The sequence below is a fragment of the Trematomus bernacchii genome, unplaced genomic scaffold (genome assembly GCF_902827165.1).
Source record: "Trematomus bernacchii unplaced genomic scaffold, fTreBer1.1, whole genome shotgun sequence".
In the NCBI taxonomy this organism is placed as follows: domain Eukaryota; kingdom Metazoa; phylum Chordata; class Actinopteri; order Perciformes; family Nototheniidae; genus Trematomus; species Trematomus bernacchii.
In genome coordinates this window covers 5058189-5081806 of record NW_022987705.1, presented here as the reverse complement: position 1 = coordinate 5081806, position 23618 = coordinate 5058189, and the positions used below count along the sequence as shown (strand labels likewise).

The window sequence follows — 23618 nt, the reverse complement described above, 5'->3', positions numbered from 1 at the left end:
TTGGACATTTAGCCAATATGCAATTGGCTTGTAAATAAGATTGCTAAATGTACATTTCCACTAAGGCAAGGCCTGACAGCGTAATGGTCAACAGATCATCGTTACACATTACAATAACATTTGATTTGAAGCCATAAACTTGTTTTGACAACAAATCATTGGTAATGCAGTGGCCTCGTTTGTTTGTGGGCTGTAAAACAAAATATTATAAATACTCAATATTGCCTGCTTATATTGGGCATGATGGCCTAACAGTTAGCATATTTAATGGGTGGCTATCATGTTATAAACATTATGGCACAGATAGACATTTAAGTTGTTTCACTGTAAAGACTATAATCCCAGATCCAGGGGATCTCTTCAAAAAAAATCAAGACAGGTTTATAGTGATTTATAGTTTATTAACTGATTTACATCCTGGTTGACCATGACGATATTGAATAATGATGACAGGGTACAGATCAGCATAACTAATCACTAATTGAGCGACTGTAATTGTGCAATTATACACATAATAAGCGAGTGCGTGTATGTATTTTTATTTGTAGCTTTTGATAAGAAAAGGTTAACTGAATATTATATATTTTTAATTTTGAAGGCACAATCTGAAAAAAAAGATTAAATCACATAAACCAGGGTGTTTGAACAAACAGGATAAACAAAACATATTACTGAAATGGCAAAACTGATTACAGTATGCAAATACATTTTAGTCCTTCAAAAACTCAAGTGTTGAGTATTCATCCTGTTCGTCATTTCCAAGGATTTCTTTGAGGAAATCGACAACTCGGAAAAGATTAATGTGAAAATCTCTGGAGGTCCGATCCGACTCGACGATACCGCCCCCCGACCCGCACAGATCCTTCGTTCCCCAGCTGAACAGCGCAACCTGTGAGAGAAATTCACTTTAGACAGTTAACATGAACTCAAATGTTGTTACCTCAGTGTTTAACATGGAGTTTCATTTTTTCATTTGCCATAACTTTTGGTGCTTTTTGTTAAAAAGTGTTGGATACACACACAACAAAGACGTGACTGTACCTGTATTGTACGATGCTCATAGTTCTTGAACACAGCTCCCCCTGAGTCACCTGTCACAACAATAATGTTAATTGATTAGTGAGGCCCAAAAGGCTAAAGAAGTTGCTTAACTACTGTGTCTGGGTCAACCCGGTATCACTGCAAGACGTGAACATGTGACGATTTACCATGCTGGGAGACGTGAAGATGTCACGATTTCGTCCCTTCAAATGTGACAGTTACACGGTATTGTTAACATGGCCCAGCCAGTGGAGAAATACCCGGAAATGCCAAGCAAATCCTCTACCCCGACGGTCGGTTGTTATTGTCAATATTAATATAATAATGATTTATTTTTTAATAGTCACACTCGATTTCGCCGATTTTATTGTTGCCCCAGCTGGTCGACACCTCTTTTAGCAGAAACAAAGGCTACATTAATGTATTAAATCGATGTTAATGTAAAATTAACGGACGTGACGTTGTGTGATTGCGTTGCCAGACAACAGCTTGCGTTCATGTTAATTGACAAACTCTTGAAATAGAACCGTAGTTATATTTAAAAACATTTTAGAAGGCCTCACAAAATACTTTAATGTAAATTTAAATTTAAATGTGAAGGAATGTGTGTATAACAAAATACATCCGTCATAAACATCCGGAATCCGGAAACAGACGTAGGCAAGATCCTCAGCTCGGTGATTGGATGGTTTAGCCGCAATGCACGTTGGGATATGGTGTTTATGTGATGTGAAATCTGAAAACATTTTTTAAAAATAAAATACTTCATTCCGAGTGTGCTTGCTTTTCTCTTTGAAAGTCATCACATAACGGCATTGTAATACACGGTTCGGCTGCATTAAATATTGCATATCTGCCGTAGTTCTGTATTTATAGAGCCCTGATGAGAAGACTTCTGGACAAACAGGAAGAACTGCCGCCAAAACTGAAAACGTGACGTGGATCATAAATATATCAGCAATTAAACATCTTACATTTCTTTTCACACAATACGTCTCCTTGCAGTATCAACACTAATTCGGCTGACTTTTATATTTGATCCAATTGGTAGATAGGCTGTATTTACACCATAACGGTGCACAGCTGATAGAAAGGGACACCTAGTGGTTAAAGCCCGTTATTGAATTTTATTATTTTTATTATTAGACTGTATATAATGACTATTTTGCACATCCCTTTCAAGATTTCAAGATTTTCTAAGGTTTATTGACATATATTATACACAACTACGGTGTAGTTATGCAATGAATGAAAAACTTGGGTCGCAGGTTCCTCAACAGTGCATTACAAGACATCTATCAATATGTGTGTATACCTCCACCATTAAACTGTCATATTCTGCACATTTCTTATACTATCTACATACATCTTATAAGAGTATAATACATATGTATAATATCAGTTAAAATAAGTGCTTCAACATAGTTGACATTGCAGGAAAGCAATATATTAGACGTTAAGTACTTTGTCAGGCTTAATATTTATCTGTAGATACCCCCAAAGCTTTTTTCTTATTCAAAAGAAGACCTTAACCTAAAGTATTCTTTAATGTTATATAAAGCCTTATTAGTTTGTCTGTTTTGCACATCCTCCTTGTGGCGGCTCAATCCCCAGTTGCGTTTGAGTCGCCGAGAGGCTAAACTTGGCTATAAACTGTGACGCGTTTTCAAAGAGAAAGTCCATAGTGAAGCAAGATAGTTTTTGGGATATTTAATAAACAAAATCATAACATGGATAAAACGGTCAACAGAAAAAATGACAGCACAAGCTCACCCTCTGTCATCCGCACTCGACATGAAACAGGTGACTTAAATAGACAAACCACACCCATGTGACAATTACCGGAAGTGCTCAACAAACAAATAAAAGTGACGTAAACAAATAATACAAATAATGAACTTGGGTTAAGTAGCATTATGGCACCTACAATACCGGCCCCTAATTATCATTTCACAAAATTATAATTACACTATAATAAATGACAATACACACAATATACGTCCAGATCTCTTTCTTGAATTCTTTTTGTTCAGAGTTCATATATTGCAGTCTTTTTGGAAAAGTGATCTTTACTCACTAATCAGTATCAGTAAAAATGCTTAGTGTGGTTTGTGTGTGTGCAGGGGGCAGGGGGCAGGAGACAAAAAATAAAATAAAAAAAGACAAAAAATAGTCCGTTTAGACTTGGAAAAAGTCCTCTGCCTCCTGAAGAAGGCTAACTTCGTTAATTGGTCTGCTCAAGAAATCAGTCTTGGTCTTGATCCGAAGCATACGTACGAGTCCCTTTTCTTCTTGTTTGCCACCATGTTCTCCATCCGAGGGATCTCAATCCTCTTTTCCTCTGTGGCTTTTTAGACTCTGTAATCGTTGGCTTCTATATATTGACACTATTTCCATATTCACACCAACATTTCATTAAGCTGGAAAAAAGAGAAAAGGAGGAGTTTCAAACGTCTCTCAATTTGACTTGTTCCAAACTAAGATGGCAGCCGGAAGTGTAAACCTGTCTTATTCTTCTTCCTCGTTGGTTTCGCTTGCAATTTAATATCTTGTAGTTCCTCTTTGATAACATGTTTTTCTGCTTCCATTCCTGGTGCTTTTTGAGTGTTCATCTGGATTTCAAGAGCCTTATACGCTTCTTCTTCTTGTGAAAGTTCACATTTCAGGTTTGACATTTGGCTCATTAATCCGTGTACCTTCAGCCGTTGACTGGCAATTTGTTTTTCAAGCTGCCCTCTCTCTTTAGCTTCCCTCTTCCTTCTCTTCTTATGTTCCTTCATCGATTTAGCTTCCTTCCTCACCTCATTCTTTTGTTCCTCCTCTATTTCTCCACCTTTCTCTTGCTCAGGCTCACTGTCTTCACTGTCAATGGGAGCACGGATAATTCTCTTGCTCTTCTGGGCCCCTTTCTCTTTCCTATCACCCTTCTTTTCTGCCTGTTCAGTGTCCATCTCCTCTCCGCTGAAAGCAGATAAGACCAGCGCTTCGGCCATGTTTACACTTAATGAAGTTTTGTCCCGAGTATCATCAGGACATCCTCCTAATGGTCCACTAACTGTCCATCCGAGCATGGTTTTCACGGCATACGGTCCATCCCCCACACTCCTGATTACATCAATTGGTTCAAGGGCTTTTGGAACATCTGAACCAATCAGCAACTCAATTTCAGCGTCAATTTCAGGTAGACAAACATCCCTCAAATGCAACCATTGATTGATGTCGGTTTGACGTGGAATGTTTCCTTTGTGCACAGGCATAGTCTTCTGAGTGTATATGCCGGGGAGATCACAAAAGTTGCTGTTATGCAGTCGAGCAACCTCTAGGCCTGACACAATGCTGGTTTCAACGACCTTCCTTTGACCCATAGTTCTCAGCAGAATGTTTGACCTTCTTCCTTGGAGGTTAAGTTTGTTCATAAGGCCTAATGTGCAAAACGAAGCAGTGCTGCCTGGGTCAAGAAATGCATAGGTATGCACTGTTGTGTTCCCCTTTTTGGCTTTAACTTGGACTGGTACTATGGAGAGTTTGCAACCATCTTCACCGGCCCCAGTAAGGCCACCTGTCTGAATTGAGGCTTCAGCAGTGTTTGCAGATGCTTCTTCCATTTCCTCCTGCTCGTTTTCCATTTCCTTCCTTTGTTGGTGGATGTGCAACATTTCGGGATGATTTAGATTGCATATGTTGCACCTCATTCATTTCCTGCAGTCTCTACTTATGTGTCCTTTCCACAGGCAGCCAAAACAAAGACCATTTTCTTTAAGAAATGTGATTTTTTCATGATGTGTCCTCCTTCCTAACTGTGGACACATCTCCAGAGCATGTTCACATCTACAATACAAGCAGTTTTCTACAGTGCTTCTGTCATATTTATTTTCTGTAACCTTCACGTTGGTTGCAAAGATGCTTCCACTTGGATGAGGCTGTGGCCTTCTCATGTCTTTGCTTACGGGAGGGGGGTCTTTAATGTCCCCAAATATGGGATCTGTAGCAATTTTTACTTGCCTTTCAAGGAATTCCACAATATCCTTGAAGGCAGCTCTTTGGTGGTGTTTTTCCTGGATGTCACATGCTACAGTTCTCCATAAATCCCTCAGCCTATATGGAAGTTTCTTTAAAATGGCGAGCATGTTTGCTGGAATATTGAGCTCAAACATGTAGTTGACATCTTCCATCGCATTGCAACATCCTCTAAGGTAGACCGTGTATGCCTGTAGAGCCCTTGTGTCCTCAGCCCTTATTAATGGCCATGAAAGAGCTCTTTCCATGTATGCTGTAGCAATTTTATGTTCATTGCCAAAGTTCTGTTGTAGTAACCATTTGGCCTTGCTGAATCCACTGTCTGAGGCCATATGTTGGCAACTCCGTACAAGGTCTCTGGGCAGTCCTGTTGTATATTGCTCCAGGTAGTAGAGGCAGTCTCTGGGTTTATTGTTTTTGCTTTCAATATTGAATTCGAAAGATCTCACAAATGTTTGGTACTGAAGTGGGTCACCATTAAACACTGGAATGTCTTTCTTGGGCATGGATGATAGACACTGTTGCTGGATTAATAAAGCGGTTATTTCATTTTGTTTTTCCATGACTGAAAATATATTGCACTTGTCACTGTTGCTTGTGGCAGTTACTGGATCTGGAGATGTTACATGTAGATTTTCATCTAGATTCCTGATGCCTGCATTGGGTGTTAGGGGAGCTGTATCAATGTTAGTGACAGCTCTGTCTGTGGTGGTTATGATTGGTTGTTTTAATGGTACAAACTGTATTTCCCTTTGTCCCGTTTCAAAATATGACTGCATGCCATTGGATGATATAGAACAATTAGCTGATCCCCTGGGGGCTGCTAACACTTTCATTTTTGCAATGGTGGCAGCAATGTTTCCTTCCAATTCCATTTGCTCCTTTTTCCTCCTCAATTCCTGCTCCTGTGCTTCCAGGACATGTTTGTCCTTTAGGAGTTTTTGGAGTACTTTCATGGCTGCCACTTCGGCCTCAGCTTTTATGTGTGCAGATGCGGTGCTGGAAACTCTTGAGCTTTGCCTGCTTTTTCTGCTACCAATGTTTGATATGCTGTCACCAGGTTGTATATAATCTTGTGTGCATGATGTAGCCTTCATGTTTGACGGGGGAAAGAGAACGTCCTGCTGAGCCTCAGTGTGTTCGAATTGCTCCTTTACATTGGCAGGTGCCTTGTCTGGTAGAATGAGAGGAATATCTGTGTTTGCAGCGATTGGTTCATTGACAGTCACATGACCTGTTTGCAGAAAGGGCCTCCTCCCAGTTTCCAAGAGCCATTGTCGTACATCCTCCATAAAATCATTGTTATGTTTTGTTATTTGTTGAAACCAGTTATTTTGTATTTCCAGGTCGTCTTCGGAAAGCAACATAATAACTGATTCATGTGCTGTTTTTGCATTTTCATATTGATGAATTAATTTGTCCAGTTTGAGTTTAACATCCTTTGCATTTTCATCATTTTTCATTAGATGTTTGATTTCCTGTGTGCGTCCTTTAATCTTCTGCACGTTTGACTGACATTCTTTTTGCAGTTGTTCGATTTTGCAAGCCAAGGCTTTACTAGTAAGCTTGACAGTCCTTTTTTCCATTCCATCGTTTGTGTCACTCATATTTGATGCAATATGTGTGGTGCCTTAGCATTTAAAGTAGCACGACAGTGTTCACTGGTATGAAACTTAAACCAGCGGGGCCCGCCCGCCACAGCAAAACAAACAATTCGAAAACTTCCGCCGCTCACGGCATAACAAGCACACGCAACCGCCGCTCACGGCACAACAAGCGCACAACAAAAGCCAAAGTCCCCAATGGACAAACGGTCACGCTTCCCAAACTGTGTCCAGCAAAAATACACAAGAAAGGATATAATCGTGCCTACCGCTTTCAGCTTGTTGTGCGCTGCAGTCAATGAGTGTCCATCAGTGAGTCCTCGTGGCTACTCCAATCCATATCGATTAGGGAAAAACGGTCCGAAGGTTCCAAAGGTACAGAATGTTAAGTCCGTTATCCGAGGCGTCCAAGCGATCCGTAAGCTTAGGAAGCCGGTCGGTCCGTCCAGTTCAGTCTCTGATGCGAATCACCGTTTTTTCTGTTGACTTAATGTGGCGGCTCAATCCCCAGTTGCGTTTGAGTCGCCGAGAGTCTAAACTTGGCTATAAACTGTGACGCGTTTTCGAAGAGAAAGTCCATAGTGAAGCAAGATAGTTTTTGGGATATTTAATAAACAAAATCATAACATGGACAAAACGGTCAACAGAAAAAATGACAGCACAAGCTCACCCTCTGTCATCCGCACTCGACATGAAACAGGTGACTTAAATAGACAAACCACACCCATGTGACAATTACCGGAAGTGCTCAACAAACAAATAAAAGTGACGTAAACAAATAATAATACAAATAATGAACTTGGGTTAAGTAGCATTATGGCACCTACACTCCTATTAATATCTAATAATAATAATAACGTGCTTTAACCACGAGGTGTCCCTTTCTATCAGCTGTGCACCGTTATGGTGTAAATACAGCCTATCTACCAATTGGATCAAGGAGACGTATTGTGTGAAAAGAAATGTAAGATGTTGTTTAATTGCTGATATATTTATGATCCACGTCACGTTTTCCATTTTGGCGGCAGTTCTTACTGTTTGTCTAGAAGTCTTCTCATCAGGGCTCTATAAATAGAGAACTACGGCAGATATGTAATATTTAATGCAGCCGAACCGTGTATTACAATGCCGTTATGTGATGACTTTCAAAGAGAAAAGCAAGCACACTCGGAATAAAGTATTATTTTATTTTTAAAAAATGTTTTCGGATTTCACATCGCATAAACACCATATCCCAACGTGCATTGCGACTAAACCATCCAATCACCGAGCTGAGGATCTTGCCTACGTCTGTTTCCGGATTCCGGATGTTTATGACGGATGTATTTTGTTATACACACATTCCTTCACATTTAAATTGTAATTTACATTAAAGTATTTCGTGAGGCCTTCTAAAAAAAATGAAATATAACTACGGTTCTAGTTAAAGAGTTTGTAAATTAACATGAACGCAAGCTGTTGCCTGGCAACGCAATCGCACAACGTCACTTTCCGTTAATTTTACAACGACACACATGGATTAACATCGATTTAATACATTAATGTAGGCTTTGTTTCTGCTAAAAGAGGTGTCGACCAGCTGGGGCAACAATAAAATCGGCGAAATCGAGTGTGACTATTAAAAAATAAATCATTATTATATTAATATTGACAATAACAACCGACCGTCGGGGTAGAGGATTTGCTTGGCATTTCCGGGTATTTCTCCACTGGCTGGGCCATGTTAACAATACCGTGTAATTGTCACGTTTGAAGGGACGAAATCGTGACATCTTCACGTCTCCCAGCATGGTAAATCGTCACATGTTCACGTCTTGCCGTGATACCGGGTTGGTCTGGGTGCAATTCAAAGTTACTGTGCGTTGATGAGAAGAGCTTGAAGAGGCCCTATTATGTTTTTTGGGATAACTAGCAGCTCCCATCAAAGCAGGGAAATAAATTGTAATAGAAGAAACACACCTTTACATGCCACATGATCCCTGAAAGGAGTCAGACCTCCAGTGCACAGGAAGTTATCCGTCACGGCAACCTTTGGATCAGTCGCTGTTATGTTAGGTACCTCCAGTGCATGCTTGATGCAATCCACTCTCTGCATTGGTTATTAAGAGTAGAGTAAAACCACAGCTCAAAGTGACTTGAAGGTTTAGAGTAAGTAATGAAATAAAAGCTCACATATACGCACACATAAAGCACAACCCAGCTCAGTAAACTCACATTCCCACCAAGCTTAGCGTGGGCATCTTTTTCCTCAACCGAGCTTCCTCTCTTGGTCAGGAAACTGACTCTTTCAAGATCATTTTTTAGCAGCAGCTCCTCTGTATTAAGAAAACACAAAAACAGTACAGGACATTAAAGTGAAGCTGAGACTGTGGATATTTTTATCTGAACTGCAAGGCAACTCAATTGACAGGGGATGACTGTATGACATATTTTATGAGTGGGGGAAAAAAATGGTATACATTTTTTTTAATGTTAGAATATAACGCCAATCAGATCATTTGTTTTTTAGGACTAGGACAATTTACCTCTACACTGCATTGCAAGAGAAGTGCTGTTACTTTCAAGCACTCAATGGTGGGAATGCTTTTTTTTTTCTCGGGAAAGACATTTGTAACACCCCAAAATTAAAAAATAAAGACATATTTTCCTCTAACATGTCGTGCAATTTATCAATCTAAAGTGTTTTAAGTTGTCAAGATGGCTGCCTTCACTGAATATAATGGCGCATTTCCACTACAGCGCGGAGCTCGCTTTAAGCGTGCCGTGCCGTGCCCGGCCCGTTTTTGGTTGCGTTTCCACTTGGCGTAGTACCGGCTAGCGGGGACAATTTCACAGTTTTTCTGGCCCCATAAAATCGAGGTTCTTTCCGGGCCAACAACCAGGCTGAGTCGGGCTGAGTTTGCTAAACTAGAGAGAGAATCGCTGGCAAGGGGGCTACTAACAAAATGAACATATTTGACTGTAATTTGATTTAATTGTAATACACGTTTCAAAATGATGCCAAAGTAACAACATACTGATACCGGTTAGTAAAAACCATGAATTAATGCTTTGACAAGTCTGCAGATAGACGGCAGGCAAAAAACCTTTTAAAATGTGTGTTTTCTAAATGGAGATCGGCTAAGCTAACGCAGTATATGCTCCGACAGTCCACAATCACAACAACGGCCTATACAGACATAAATAAACCAGCGACTGTATTCGCCATGACACAGACAGTCTGTGGTTTGTACTTGTTTAACTTTTGTCTAGTTTCTGAACAGATATGAGGAGCTGTGAGCTTGAGTGCTAACAGCTAACGGCTGATGTTGTTTTTCTGTGGTTCGCATTGAAGATGACGTCACTGCTCCGCCTACACTGCGTTACTATAGTTACTGCCCCAGCTACTAAACTGTAATGGAAACGCAGCATAAAGTGAGCCAGTCCTAACAAGGCCTAACGAGGCCTAGCCATACCGAGTGAGGCCGAGCGAGGCCCTGTAGTGGAAATGCGCCATAAAGGGAACTAGATGGCACTCTTTTGGTGCTCAAAGCTAAAAAATAAACTTGAAAACTAAACAACAATGTCCATATAAAGGAATATAGCCTGTTTACTTAAACTATAATCCACATATTTTGTTGTGAGTGGTTTCATTTAGGATTGTTTTCTTTCTACCAAACTACACCTGACAACAGTTCACTCTGCAGAAGGAATCATTAAACTGCTCATGGACCAGAGTCTGATACCTCAAACACTCTGCAACACACACACAAAACAATCCAAATTGAGCAATTGCACTTCTGGTAAGAGTACCAATATTTACTTTTGATTTTGTGGTGAGCTGGAAACATTCAAAAGGTCATCTAAGGACTGCATGTTGGTGTTATTAGCTTAATTAGCTAGTTAGCTACAGTAAAGCTAACTGCTAACAAGTGTTGGTATTTTAACAGTATTGACAGCTGCCTGATATAAATAGAAAGCCTACATTTGTTTCTGTTTTACCTCTGTCTGAAATAACCCAACGTTTCAAACATAATTCTTTAGGTAGAAATTCTGCCACTGTTTTCTTCACATTGCAACAATAACTAAGGGGTGAAAGGCCTATAGCGAACGGTACATTTTGGTACATAGAAAAAGTCAAATGCATTTACACAGGAAGTTATGCCTTTATCTTGTTACAGCATGTTGGTTACTTCACCTTGCTGCTTGCAGGTGGATACTCCAACCAGTTGCAGAGCGTCACTGGTCTCCTGGGTGCAAGGTATGCAAATAGGTCTGAACGACAACAAAAACAGTGCAACATGGAGAGGATGTTTTTACAAACTTCTGATACAGAATATATATTTCAAAAAATGCAGTAAGCCTATTCCAAATGTACCAATTTTACCAATTTATTTTAAAGGTCCCATCATATGCTTTTCTGGTTATTACCCGTCCCCTTGTGTGTTATGTAGCTTGTTCTGCATGTAAACGGTCTGCAAAGTCACAAACCCTCAAAGTACACCCTGTAGCGAGTAAAACTCTAACACAGAAAAGACCTGTCTATGCTTCCCCAGAAAGCCTCGTTGGAGATTTTTCTTTTTCCATTTATTTCTTCCGGGGCATATTGACATCACTACGTCCAAATGGACCAATCCGCGGAGCTCCGCACACACACACACGCCTTGTTGGAGGAGCTCCAACAAGGCGTGTAGGACAGAGAGTGAATACACATACTATACAGAGATGCTGTATGAGAAAACCAATGTGATTTTGGAACATTGAACAATGTAAATATATTCTAGTAGACCTCAACAATGGAATTATGATCAGTAGAAATGGCCAAGACATGGGACATTTAAAAAACACGGGCAGGACAGTGAATGCAACATGAAATCCAAGTGTACGGTGAAAGACGGTATTTAGGGTCTCACCTCACAGAACTGGAGATTTGAACATACTCCTCCAGTTGGATGAGAGCCACATCATAGTCATAAAACTCCAACACGCCTTCTTTCACTTTACCGTTAATGTTGTACTTTGGGTGGATTATGAAGTTTTTCACTTGTTTCACTGTAAAAGACACACAGTCAAGTATGAGTAGTAGATACACGATACATTTAGTTAGAGAGTCAAAAACTGAAGACTTTTACACTTATTTTTGTAAACTGCTAAAGCATCATTAAATCAGATAAGTGAGTGTGATAATAAAAGAGCCATGAGTAACCATACAGACATTAAATAAACGATTATCATTACCTCTGCCCTGTCCATCATCAATTTCAACTTTGACGTGCTTCTGTTCATCTCCAAATTTGAAGCAGTGAGCGGCGGTCAAGACAAAGTAAGGGTTCACCAGAGAGCCGATGCAGCTCCTTGATTTGCCTTCATCATTCTTAATATTGAAAAGGACAATTAATGTTTATTATAGTTTAGTGTAAAAAACAACAAAAACATGGACAACGTGGTGGCTGCACAAATGCTTTTCAATTTAATCGACTGATATCTTTCGATATGGGTTGTTTTTTATGTAATTCTACATCTGTAGGTCAAGCTTTATTGGGATTGACTAAGCCGAGTACCTTAAAGGTAGGGTAGGTAAGTTTGAGAAACCGGCTCGAGATACACTTTTTGTTATATTCCATGGAATGCTCTTAACATCCCGATAGCAATGAATATCTTAAGTGCTTTGACAAAAAATCCATAAAAAAATGTCATCTGTGGAAGCCGTAGTACTGTAAAAAGTACGACCAATCATTTTAGCCGGCCCGGCTAAAATAACTGGATGGCCTACCTGCCTGTCAGCCTTCCATCTGTGCACAAACTTATCTCGTGCCCTCATTGGTCATGTGCGCGTTCGTGTGTGTTGGAGGAGGGGCTCTGTAAGGAAGGGGCAGATTTTCTCCGGTTGTGTATTTTCAAATTCTAGCGATCTCGAGCCGGTTTCTCAAACTTACCTACCCTACCTTTAATATTAATTTGTACAAATACAACATCTATAATATATATACATGTATATTTACACTTGGAATGTATTATGTCCATATATATTTTTAAACAAAAGCAGAATACAAAACGCTATACTTATTTGAACATGAACGATATCATTCAACAAAAATCCCCCCCACCCGCCGTTCCCTTTTTATTTTATTTTTACTTAGTGGGAGGAAAAGGCTAATGCCCTAATGTTATTGTTTGCTATGGTAACATGCAGTGAAAATTCACCTGGATAGTAATGAACGCCCACCATGGATACTTTTTCCTTGCTGCTTCTTGTGCATTTCCAAACATTTCATACTCCTTGTGAAGACCACACAGACCCTTAACCTCTTCTTCATCTAGAAAATAAAAATACATTTATGGTAAATATACAGAGGTGGAACAAGTACTCAGATGTTATACTTGAGTAAAACTAATAAAACAGCGATCTAGAAATACTGTCGGGTATCTCCGTCCATTATAATATATAATAATTAATCAGTTGATATAATTTTGTATAAAAAATATGCACCTAAAAAGTCACAACTGCTGTAAAATAACCAATCAGAGCAGACTGGGCTCTGGTTTCAGACAGAGGGTGAAAAGAGGTGCTGCAGCACAGGCAGTATGAGAAAATGAAAGAGCTTTTAGAACATTAAAGCATATAGACATGTCACAGTAGAGACACAAAATACAAATATGACCCTGAAAATGAGCATAATAGGGCCCCTTTAAGTACAGTACTTGATTAAATGTACTTTGTGAGTTTCCACCACTGTAAATATGTAGTGGGTGAAGCAAAATCAATGAGCAACATCAGCTGTGTCGAGCTACGTATCATATATAGGCACAGATCAAGAGTGATGGTTCTTCTGCCTGCTCTTAAGTACTTAAGGAAACAAGAGAACAATGTTAATAAAAAATATATATATATTTTGATATATCTCCTTTATGTCAAATGAGAGGGTAGAGATACATAGATGTTGAACAAATATACATTTAATTCATGTTTTACGATGTTCCTTCAACCTTCTTCAAAGATAACTTACCAATTATTGCATCAAAGGTCTCTTGTAAGTCTTCAATGTCCTTCATTCGGAAGTAGTGCTTTCCGCCAAGCCCTGTTACGAGGAGCTGCAGGTCGTCATCAAAGATTTCATTTCCAATCCCAAAAATATAAATGTCTGTAACAGAGTAAAACGTAGCATGAAAAATAAAAGAACAATGTAAATTAAAACATTTGTGTTAGGCGTCATCAGTGAGGGAAGAAGTAGTACTCACGTTACACGTTAAAATGTCTTAGTCGAAGTAAAACTAAAGTATTATCAACAATATGTACTTACTGTAAAGTATCAAAAGTAAAAGTACTAATAGTGCAGAATGGCTCTTTTAAAAGTGTTTAATTATTATATAATGTCATATAGTTTTGCTTTGATTCTTTAATGTGGAGCAAATTTCATATTAACACATCATGTTATTGTGCAAAACGTACTACAAGTGTCAAATAAATGTAGTGGAGTAAAAAGCACAATATGTCCCTCTGAGATGTAATGGAGCAAACCTTAAAAAGTTCTGTACTTTAGTTCATGTCCTCTGTTATATTCCAGCACTGGGTTATCATATATCAATAAATGTTACTGACAATATAGCATGTGTGTGGCTAGATGTTTTAAAATGCAACTCACCCAGATATTCCTCCCTTGATTGAGCCTCCTGTTCAACAGTGGGGTTCATGTATACCATATTTTTTATTCTGGCCACTGTGGGTTTAGGAGATCCGCCCATATTATACGCACCTGTAATGAAAGAAACCAGAGGAAGTACAGCGCTTAATTTTTTTTTTACTCTATTTAGCTTCATGATCTTATAGGAATGCATAGAATCTTTTATTTTTAAATTAGTGCTGATTTGATTGCCTATCAAGTCTTGTTTTGCAGTAGTAGGAACAAAGTTTAAGAGGCCTTATTATGCTTATTGGGGTTTTCTTATTCCTGTAGTGCGTGTAAAGGGTCTGCAAAGGCTAAAATCCCAAAGTTCCCTCCAGAGGAAGTTTGTCCCCCACACACTCCCCCACAGAGCCAGCTAACCAATCAAAGCAGACTGGGGCACAAAATAAAAATATGAACCTGAAAATGAGCATAATATGTCCTTTTTAAGTGTTGAATTGATGAACATTAAAGGAATTAGCTATTTTGGGATAGAAACTAATTTACTTTCTTGCTAAGTATTAGTTGAGAAGGTTGCATTATATATTAGAGTAGAATAAATCTTCTCATCCAACTCTTAGCAAGCTAGCAAATGTTCATCCCTACACAATTAAATATACCAAGTAGCTGGAAATACCGTCTGTAAATAAGATGAAGACGTGGCGATGTTCTTTAAATTGCTCTTTTCCCACTCGTATCTTTATAACAGCCATTTGTTGCTCGAATTTCTTGAATATGAGGTTCAGATCTGTTCCTGTGTTCTTTTCTTTGAGTCAAAAGACAAACACACACAAACAAGAAAACATACATGTCAAGCTGTGTATCATAACAGTATTTTGATATATGCTCATATTTACAATCACTTTACTCACGGCCGACTTGGAAATCTTCCATTATTTTAATGATGGTGTTTAGTTCAACTTTTTTCCCCCCGAAAAAATCAAGAATGTTGACAACTTCATACAAGTCAGAGGAGAAAAAGACAATTTCATAGTTTGGATCCACGGTAAAGGAGGCAATCTGTGGAGACAAAAAGCAAATCAGGTCAAAACAATCTTCAGTGTTGTATACATTTTGTACACAACTTTATAAACAACTTTTCAAACAGCTGTGAAATATGTTATATCTGTTACTGTACACGTCTTTATGTATGAAAGTGCTTATGGTTGGTATTTTGTTGAGTAATTGATTCATTTATCAGCAGTGAGAATCCCGTAGTGTGCACTGACAGCAAGCCAAGGGACTCGCGCCAAGGAGCATCAGTCAAGATTATGATGTGTAATTGATAATGAAATTTACTGCTAATGGGCTGTTGTGATGGAAGCCAAATGGGGAGGCATAATGTTTGTACATGTGATGTGGGCACTGTGCCAAATGTGCTTCTAAGTGTGTGTCAGAAAATGTAAGAGGCTTCATATATCTCACACCAGAAATATGATACAGGTTGCGATTTTAAATGTAATTAAATCGACTATCCCACATAGTATTAACCTGTTAAGCCCCAAGCCTGTTTTCCAGGTCTCAGGCTTGAAAATGACATTTCCAGAACAAATCACCATAACTACACTTCTAAAAGGGGAAAATTAATAATCTTGTTTCTCCAAGTAATGATAAACCTGTGAGTTGGATGTAGAAAAGTCAGAATCAATATAAATGTATTTTTATTTTAAAGAACATTCAGATTGAACATAGTAAAAAAATGTAAATTATAGTGTCCGTCCAAAGATTATTTTTTACTTATAGTGAAAACCACCCTTGGATGATGGGTTAGTAGACTAAAAGCTTTAGGAATCCAAAGTACAACATATAATAAGTACCCTGTATCAAGATTGATGCAAAACAAGTGACATTTCACCTTTTTAGAGAGGTTTAGAAAAATATACTCCACCTTTGGGGTCATTTGGGTGGAAATGGGCGTTTTTGCCATTTCTCTGGAACCCATTGGTCGATTTTGATGATTGACATCTCTTTTGAACCGTTAGAGCCAATATAATCGAAGGGGAATTTCCACATACACACCAACGTTACCATTGAGAAGTGGGGGCTATGCGCACGCAGTTTGCCCAAAAGCGAAACCTATTTTACGCTCTGAAATCTGAAAACTTAAAACTAGGTTTATTGCTGATGGATTATCAGAAATCATTTCAAAGTGACACAGACACATTGGATTAACCTATGGATTAACCTTCAGCAGCGTTTTTTATCGTTTTAATGCCATTGAAGACAACTTTTGATCAGACAACACCAAAGGTAAGACATATTGCCGTGTTGGCTACCTAATGCTACGTGGTGTGATGTCTGTTTTGGTTTCTCATGTCGCGAGTTCTGATCATGGAGTGATGATACAGATACCTATCGAATCTGTGTAATCTCACGATGCTAATCGATGGGTTGGATTTGCATTTACGAGAAGTAATAAGGGTTTTATACCGTGAGTTCTGTGCTAACGGCGTTAGCATTTTTTTGCTCAGGGCTAATTCAGAGGCTCAGCGTTAGTCTTGTGTTTTTTTTTGCTAAAAATGGTTCATATCATCAGTTAGCTGAGTTTCTTCCCGTTACATGGATATGAAACATTCATAGTTTATTAAATATTAAGAAGCCCTCAGACGCTGTTTCCTGCAGATGATGCATTTTTTTAAAACATCTATATTGATTCTGACTTTTAACACATACTGTCACAATATCATTATGAATAAAACACATTTGTTTTAAATCAAGTGGACGGATGTTTGTTTCTTACCTTTTTGATCAGTGTTATGATGGCGTCTTTCGCCTTTGTGACATCCTTCTCCTCGATGCTCTCAGAAATATCGACTGCTATATAAATATTCAGCGTCCCATTTTTGGAGATCCTGATTGTTTTCCCCGCCTGTGTGTCATCTAAACCACAAGAAAGGCTGTTATTGTGCCATACAAACAATCTGCCACCATCATATTTATTAATTCCTACATCTATAGTTAAATGGAAGACAGTGTTAGATTGTTAAACAAAGGTATTACAGACATTTACGTTTTGATGGAGCTTATACCTTATTATTATTAACAAAATAATGCTATAATAGCAGAACACCTCATCTAGCATAGCTTTGAAATAATGTTAATTATCATATTTAGCTGAGGTACTTACTGAGAGACTCTAAAGTGGTGAGGCTCTCCCTGATAGAGCTGCCAAATGCCTGTGAAACCTCCAATGAAGTGTCATAGGTGTGTTTGTCTGCAAGAAGCAAATTAAACAGATGATTGTAATAATTGTTACAAAGTGAAGTGATGTTTTGAACAAAGCAGGTAAAAGTGCTCGCCTATCACCATAGAGACTGGGGTTCAGTCTTCAGTAGTTTAAAGGGTCCCTATTATGCGTTCTGGGGTTTTCCCTTTCCTGTAGTATGTTATATAGGTTTTTGTGCAAATGGTCTGCAAAGGCTAAAATCCCAAAGTTCCCCCCAGAGGGAGTTTCTCTCCCACATGCCTTAAATGCATCCATTGGATTCCTTTGTTTACTTACGTAACATAGTGACATCACTATGTAACACTCACGCTTCTATTGGCTAACAATCCAACACATTGCACGTCATAGGCTAAGGGACGGGCCAAAAAGAGAAAAACAGGAAATATGCAAAAAAATATATACACCCAGAACTAGCTAAATATTTGCTTCAACAAAGTGCGTTGAAGCTGTTATGTCGTATTTTTGTGCTTCACATGTTGATAATCTCAGGTGCAGGTTTGAACATCTTCGTGTGGACATGAGGTGACTTTCAATATTTCATGTAAGCATACAGATAACTTATTGTTTACCTCAGAGACTGACTCATCAGTTCCAATCACAGTGATTGGTAAATCAAAATTGCACATTAATCCACATTTTTTAGTTTTAAGGGCATAAACCTGTGTAAATGGATTTGAAGTTAAGTCATGGCTTCTTGAATGTTGCATATACAATGCAGTATTAAAGTACAGTTTCTGTTAGATTCAGTACAAATGAAGATCTCAGTTTGTAGGTTTCTGTCTTACAGTAGCACGCTGGCTCTTTGCCACTCCACTGGCCATTCGCCAAACAAACTCGCTCACTGGACCCAACCAAAAACAGGTTGCTGTTGCAGCTGTATTTCACCGTCTCGACAATTCCAAATCTGTTCCCTGCTCTTGAAGCGCCAGCTGGGATACCAGGATCAGCACAATTGTGTCCTGCTGTGGTAAAAAAAAAAAACAGAAGATAAGTAATAAAACATTCAACCCGTGAGGAAACAACCCAATGAGCAGTAGATGTCTGTTCAGGACTTACATTTCCGGCTACAGATGGGAGTGGAGCCGCTCCACTTCCCATTTGGTAAGCACACACGTCTGGCTGAGCCTCGCATTGTGTATCCAGAGTAGCACTCATACGTGGTCACATTGTTCACAAAGTACTTATCTTGGGGTGGGAAGACTTCTCCATACTCCATCACATTTGGGTCGGGGCATTCAACAACTGCAAAACAAAACGAAATAATCAGAGTTATCAAGTAGAGTCTGAGCAGGAGTGAGAAACAGCAGCATCACATCACTGACCCCTGCATCTCTGAGGAGTGAATCTCCTGGGCGCCATTCTCCAGCTGCCATTATGCTGGCACAGGCGGGTCATAACGGGGTACGGGTAGTAGCCCTCGGAACAGTGGTAGATCAACAAGCTCCCTTTCTGCAGCTGCTTGGTCAGTGTGTAATGACCTCCTTCTATTTCCATGTTCTCCTCTGTGCAATTACAACAAACCTGGCCTCCTGAAAAAAAGAGAAAAAAAAAAATGTTTGGCATGGAGCCGTACTATTTACTTCGATTTACCGTGCATGACTCCCTCCAGAGCCATGTACTGTAAGACATTAACCAATGTTTTCACAAGCTGCATCGGTAATACCACGTAGGTGTAAAACATTAAATCTCGAAGTGTAAAACTTCACATCGCTCTCTCGCTTTAAAATGTGTTTCTGAACGGATTAAAAGTATATACGAGTGGTCTTAAGAAAGGCTACGAGCTGTTTTATTTACATTTCTCTTCACATACTAATTTATGTTGATGCTTTAGTGAAAACATATTTAAACTGTATCAACTTGACACTATGAACAGCACATCATGCAGTAGGACATTCAATTACATTAAATGTAGAAAAATAAGCTGGCAGCAACATTTCCACCCATTTCAGAAAGCGTACAAAATATCAGGTGACATGTTTGTTGACACTGTACTGCCGAGAGATAGGAGTCGGAGGCGGTGCATCGAAGGTGCAAAAGGGAACTTTATTGAGGAGCAGAAAAGGCCATGTTGCTGGCTTGCAGTCCGAGTAGAGAAGAGAAAGAGAAAGGAAGGAGGACACAAGCCTCATCTCAATACCCCTCCTCGACTCCTCCTTTCCCTCACTCGCGTCCCTTCCTTGCGTCTTAGCTCCGCCTCCGTAAGATGCGAGCGAGAGACACGAGGAGGTGACGCGAGGACAGAGGAGTCCTCAGGTATTAATTGGGATGTCCTCGGACTGGTCATAAAGCACCGGGTGATTCCCTATCGCTATAATTAATTTCTCCTCCATTTTTTGGAAGATGAGGAAATGACCTGCGGTATGTCTCTCCCAGCTTACACGCGGTTTGATTGGCTAGCGCTTGAACTGTCAGATTTGCATAAACGGGATTTGATTGGCTGACGCTTCCACCTCAGCTTCAAAAGTTGAACATTGCTCAACTTTTGAAGCCGATGCCTGGAAATCTCCGCTCTGCTTCCCACAATGCAGTTCGGCGAAAAGTGAGGCAAAGTGACGTCACCCCATTCAAAGTGAATGGGCAGAAGCGTTGGAAGATTTTTTTAACGCTGCTGTGTGGACGGGCCGTAATGCTTACTGTACCTCCGGGGTATATACTGTGTCCTCCTTCCTTTCGCTTTCTCTTGTCTTCCCGGGCTGCAACCCGACAACATGTGCGTTTCTGCTGCTCATTAAAGCTAACTTCGTACCTTCGATGCACCGCCTTCGACTCCTATCTCTCCTCCCTCACCCCTCCTCGACTCCTCCGTGTGCATTTCAGCTATTGGGACGTCCTTCAAAATGGCGTGTCTTGATCGTTTCCGGGTCAAGTCCCGGAGGAGGGGAAGAGAGGAGTCGAGGAGGGGTATTGAGACGAGCCTACAGTGGGTGTTTCTCAATCTCGAGTACGCTTGCTTGGTAGCACATGTCTTCCGAGCGTCTTGCTTCAGAAGCGAGGCAAGAATACTTCCTGGCATTCGGAAAACAAAGAGTGGAACAGGCTAGCAAGTGTGCAGGTGTGCGTCATATGAGAGGCCCGCCTTACATTTTCCTCCACAGATTTGGGGAAATTGGTCTGTGCACAAAGCATTGTGGGGATTTTAAGACCGCGGAGTCTACACATGTGCAGCCTCGAAATTTCTCGCGACGAAGTACGTCGGGCTCGGTAGAATTCCAAGTATGCTGGACATTGGAACAGTACTTCGGAGGCACTCGATGACGTAGTATGCTTAAAATAGTGGCTCTGGAGCAGCTTTACTCTCGATTGAGAAACACCCAAGGCTCGTCTCAATACCCCTCCTCGACTCCTCTCTTCCCCTCCTCCGGGACTTGACCCGGAAATCGATCAAGACACGCCATGTTGAAGGACGTCCCAATAGCTGAAATGCACACGGAGGAGTCGAGGAGGGGTGAGGGAGGAGGGGTGCGGGAGGAGACGAAAGCGAGGATACACGAGAGCAGACTACGCGGAACTGTTTTCACTACTCGCGTATAAAAGCCCCTTCACAGCTGGTCGATTTCGAGAGAGGAAAACGGAGAACTGGAAGAATGAGTGGAAAAGCGTCACATAAATGTATAAGTGCTCACAGCTCCGTGGGAATTATTATGTGCAATTCATTTCTGAAGGTTATACTAACAGTTTAATGATCTTGAACGTCACTAAAACATAGCTATTAAGACGCCCTCTTACGGAGGCGGAGCTAAGACGCAAGGAAGGGACGCGAGTGAGGGAAAGGAGGAGTCGAGGAGGGGTATTGAGATGAGGATACCCCGGAGGTACAGTTAGCATTAGTGTCCGTGCGGAACAATACCCCCAACCTGTAGTTCCATGATTGAATTATGTAAACCAGTGTATTATTAAGTGATCACTACAACACTATACTTTGATAACTGTTGGCCGTAGTATTACATTTCAAATTACCATATTCATTATTGTTATTTTGAACCTTTAGCTGTGGATCAAATACATGGAATTGTTTAACTCAGTTGTGAATAATTGTTTCACTCTCAATGTTTTTAAAAACCTCTAAGCTCAGCTGGATTTGAAAGTTATTTTAAATATTTTTTTTCATTTGGAAACACATTATAACATGTAAAATATGTATCTTTTGAAATAAAAGCAGCTCACCGAAAAAGTGGAGACATGAAAGTGCAGCAAGCCAACTGCAGTGGACTGCAAATCCCATGATGAACCTTGAACCAGAACAATCTAATACAATGAAAGGATTTTACAGGAACTGTTGATTTATTTTTAAAATATCAGGGGAGTTTCAGAAGGAGGGACTTGCTTAGAAAAGATCATGATGGTACTTATTAACTTCATGACAAATAAAAGGAAATCAATAGCGTGTGTCGCAGAAAACTTTTCAAACATTCAAACATTCAAACATTTCAGTTACAATTGAAATAAAATAAGCCTGGTTAATAATGCATTACCTTTGTTTGTGACTTGAGACTTTTCCTGAAAGCTTTAAATACAATTTATGCAGTATAGGTTACAGTATCTGTTCATGCTGAGCTTTGTAGTCTAAATCCCTCTGTTTTCAACAACCTACAGCAGGGGTAGGCAAGTAAGTTTGGCCGTGGGCCAATTTTTTGCTGAGCCACAAGATGGCGGGCCAGAACATAATCAAAGCCTAATTCAAGGAATTGATTTTGGTAAGAGGGCGCAGCGCCCCTGTTCCCCGGTTCAGAAAAAACTCTGATATCGCTGATAACCCTCCCCATCAACACTCTGATGCGCAGTCAGATCCGCTGATTGGTTCACTGATGATATAGGCACCCAATCCAGAGCCTCTGGATAGACCCGCCCAAAGGGAGGCTCGTCGTCTCTAGCCCCATTTCAGTCCCATGTTAAAAGTCAGGGCTATTATCTGTATTTTAACAGACTTATCTTTTAAATTGAGGTGTCTTTATTGTTCTCTTCAAAGTTTATTTTTTTCTGAAATTTTAGGGAGGATGGTCCTCCCTTTCTTCAATGGACGAGCCTCCACTGAGTGAGTTATTAACTAGGTAGCAGTGTTATTTAACATACTTTTATTCTGATAAGTATTGTCAAGTTCTCTGGGTTTTTGGCATTTATTTGAGTGTTTGCCCACATTTGAGAGGCTTGAGGGGCAACAGAGGACGCATGGACAACTGGAATCCTTTTTCCTGTTCTTTATTTCAACTTTTCAAGGACACATTAGGATTCTTTCAGGTTGAAAACCTTTAAAAAAATACAAAATAAATAAATTACAGCATGTTTTGCTTTGCAATTTATTTAATATATTATAACCTAAATTAATCAGTAACCAAGTATTTTACTCAAACTCAATGTATTTAATAGTTAAAGGGGACCTATCATGCAAAATGCACTTTTGTACGTCTTTTATACATGAATATGTGTCCCCGGTGTTCCAGGGAACTCACCAAGTGTCAGAAAACACAACCCTCTCTATTTTCCTCCATACCCAAATCTCTAAAAAAGGGGCTGCAACGGATCTGATAAAAACTGATCCAGATTTGAACACTGTCCTGACGTCAGGACGGTGGCGCTACGGCTATTGGGCCAACTCTCCACCTATCAGGGGAATGTGGGGTTGGGCCACGGCCGGCCATTGCCGCTCGAAAGCGCTGGAGACGCTGTAGTACATATGCCAGGCCTGTAAGTGGCGCTGTAGTCTGCCACAAAAGCAGCGAAGAAGACTTCCCGCGCATGGTTGCCATGGTTACCCTTCTGTTTATTCTCCGCTGTGGCTTTTGTTCTCCCTCCCCGAGGCAAGCACTGTAATTCTCTCCGGTTAGTCCACCAGCAGATGACAAACACCCACCTCTCCGCCTCTTCCAAGGAACGAGGGGACCGTGCGGCAGAGTTTCAGTTAGGTTTTCTTTCGCCGGTCAAGATGTCCGTTAAAGTTTAAATCTTCCGGACAAAATTAGAAAAGTGCCGGTCAAAGGTCTTCTTTGTTATTTATTGAGCTTTAAAACAAATGAATAACGACTCTATATAATAATATAAGAATAAAACACGGAGGACGGAGATCTCTTTTTCTCCCCCTCTTCTGACTTG

At 40.0% G+C, this 23618-nt stretch overlaps 1 protein-coding gene across 1 annotated transcript; it reads right to left on the bottom strand.

Annotated features, from left to right (window-relative positions):
- Window positions 1-380: 380 nt before the first annotated feature.
- LOC117490327 (complement factor B-like) lies at window positions 381-21774 on the bottom strand. The gene is made up of 18 exons (XM_034140033.1): window positions 21696-21774; window positions 18854-19060; window positions 18588-18773; window positions 18317-18493; window positions 17433-17519; window positions 17046-17185; window positions 15178-15325; window positions 14943-15071; window positions 14285-14395; window positions 13649-13783; window positions 12846-12958; window positions 11880-12015; window positions 11555-11693; window positions 10840-10916; window positions 8877-8977; window positions 8622-8751; window positions 1042-1091; window positions 381-889 (listed from the first exon to the last, which is right to left on the bottom strand). The coding sequence occupies exons 1-18, from the start codon at window positions 21751-21753 to the stop codon at window positions 710-712; spliced, it is 2304 nt and encodes a 767-aa protein (XP_033995924.1). The 5' UTR covers window positions 21754-21774; the 3' UTR covers window positions 381-709.
- Between the last annotated feature and the right edge of the window lie 1844 nt (window positions 21775-23618).

Coding starts and splice junctions, on each gene's coding strand:
- LOC117490327 (XM_034140033.1), bottom strand. CDS start 21,753: ATGGGATTTGCAGTCCACTGCAGTTGGCTTGCTGCACTTTCATGTCTC. Junction 18,494..18,587: donor TCCCATCTGTAGCCGGAAAT/GTAAGTCCTGAA, acceptor TTTTTACCACAG/CAGGACACAATTGTGCTGAT. Junction 8,752..8,876: donor ACGCTAAGCTTGGTGGGAAT/GTGAGTTTACTG, acceptor TAACCAATGCAG/AGAGTGGATTGCATCAAGCA.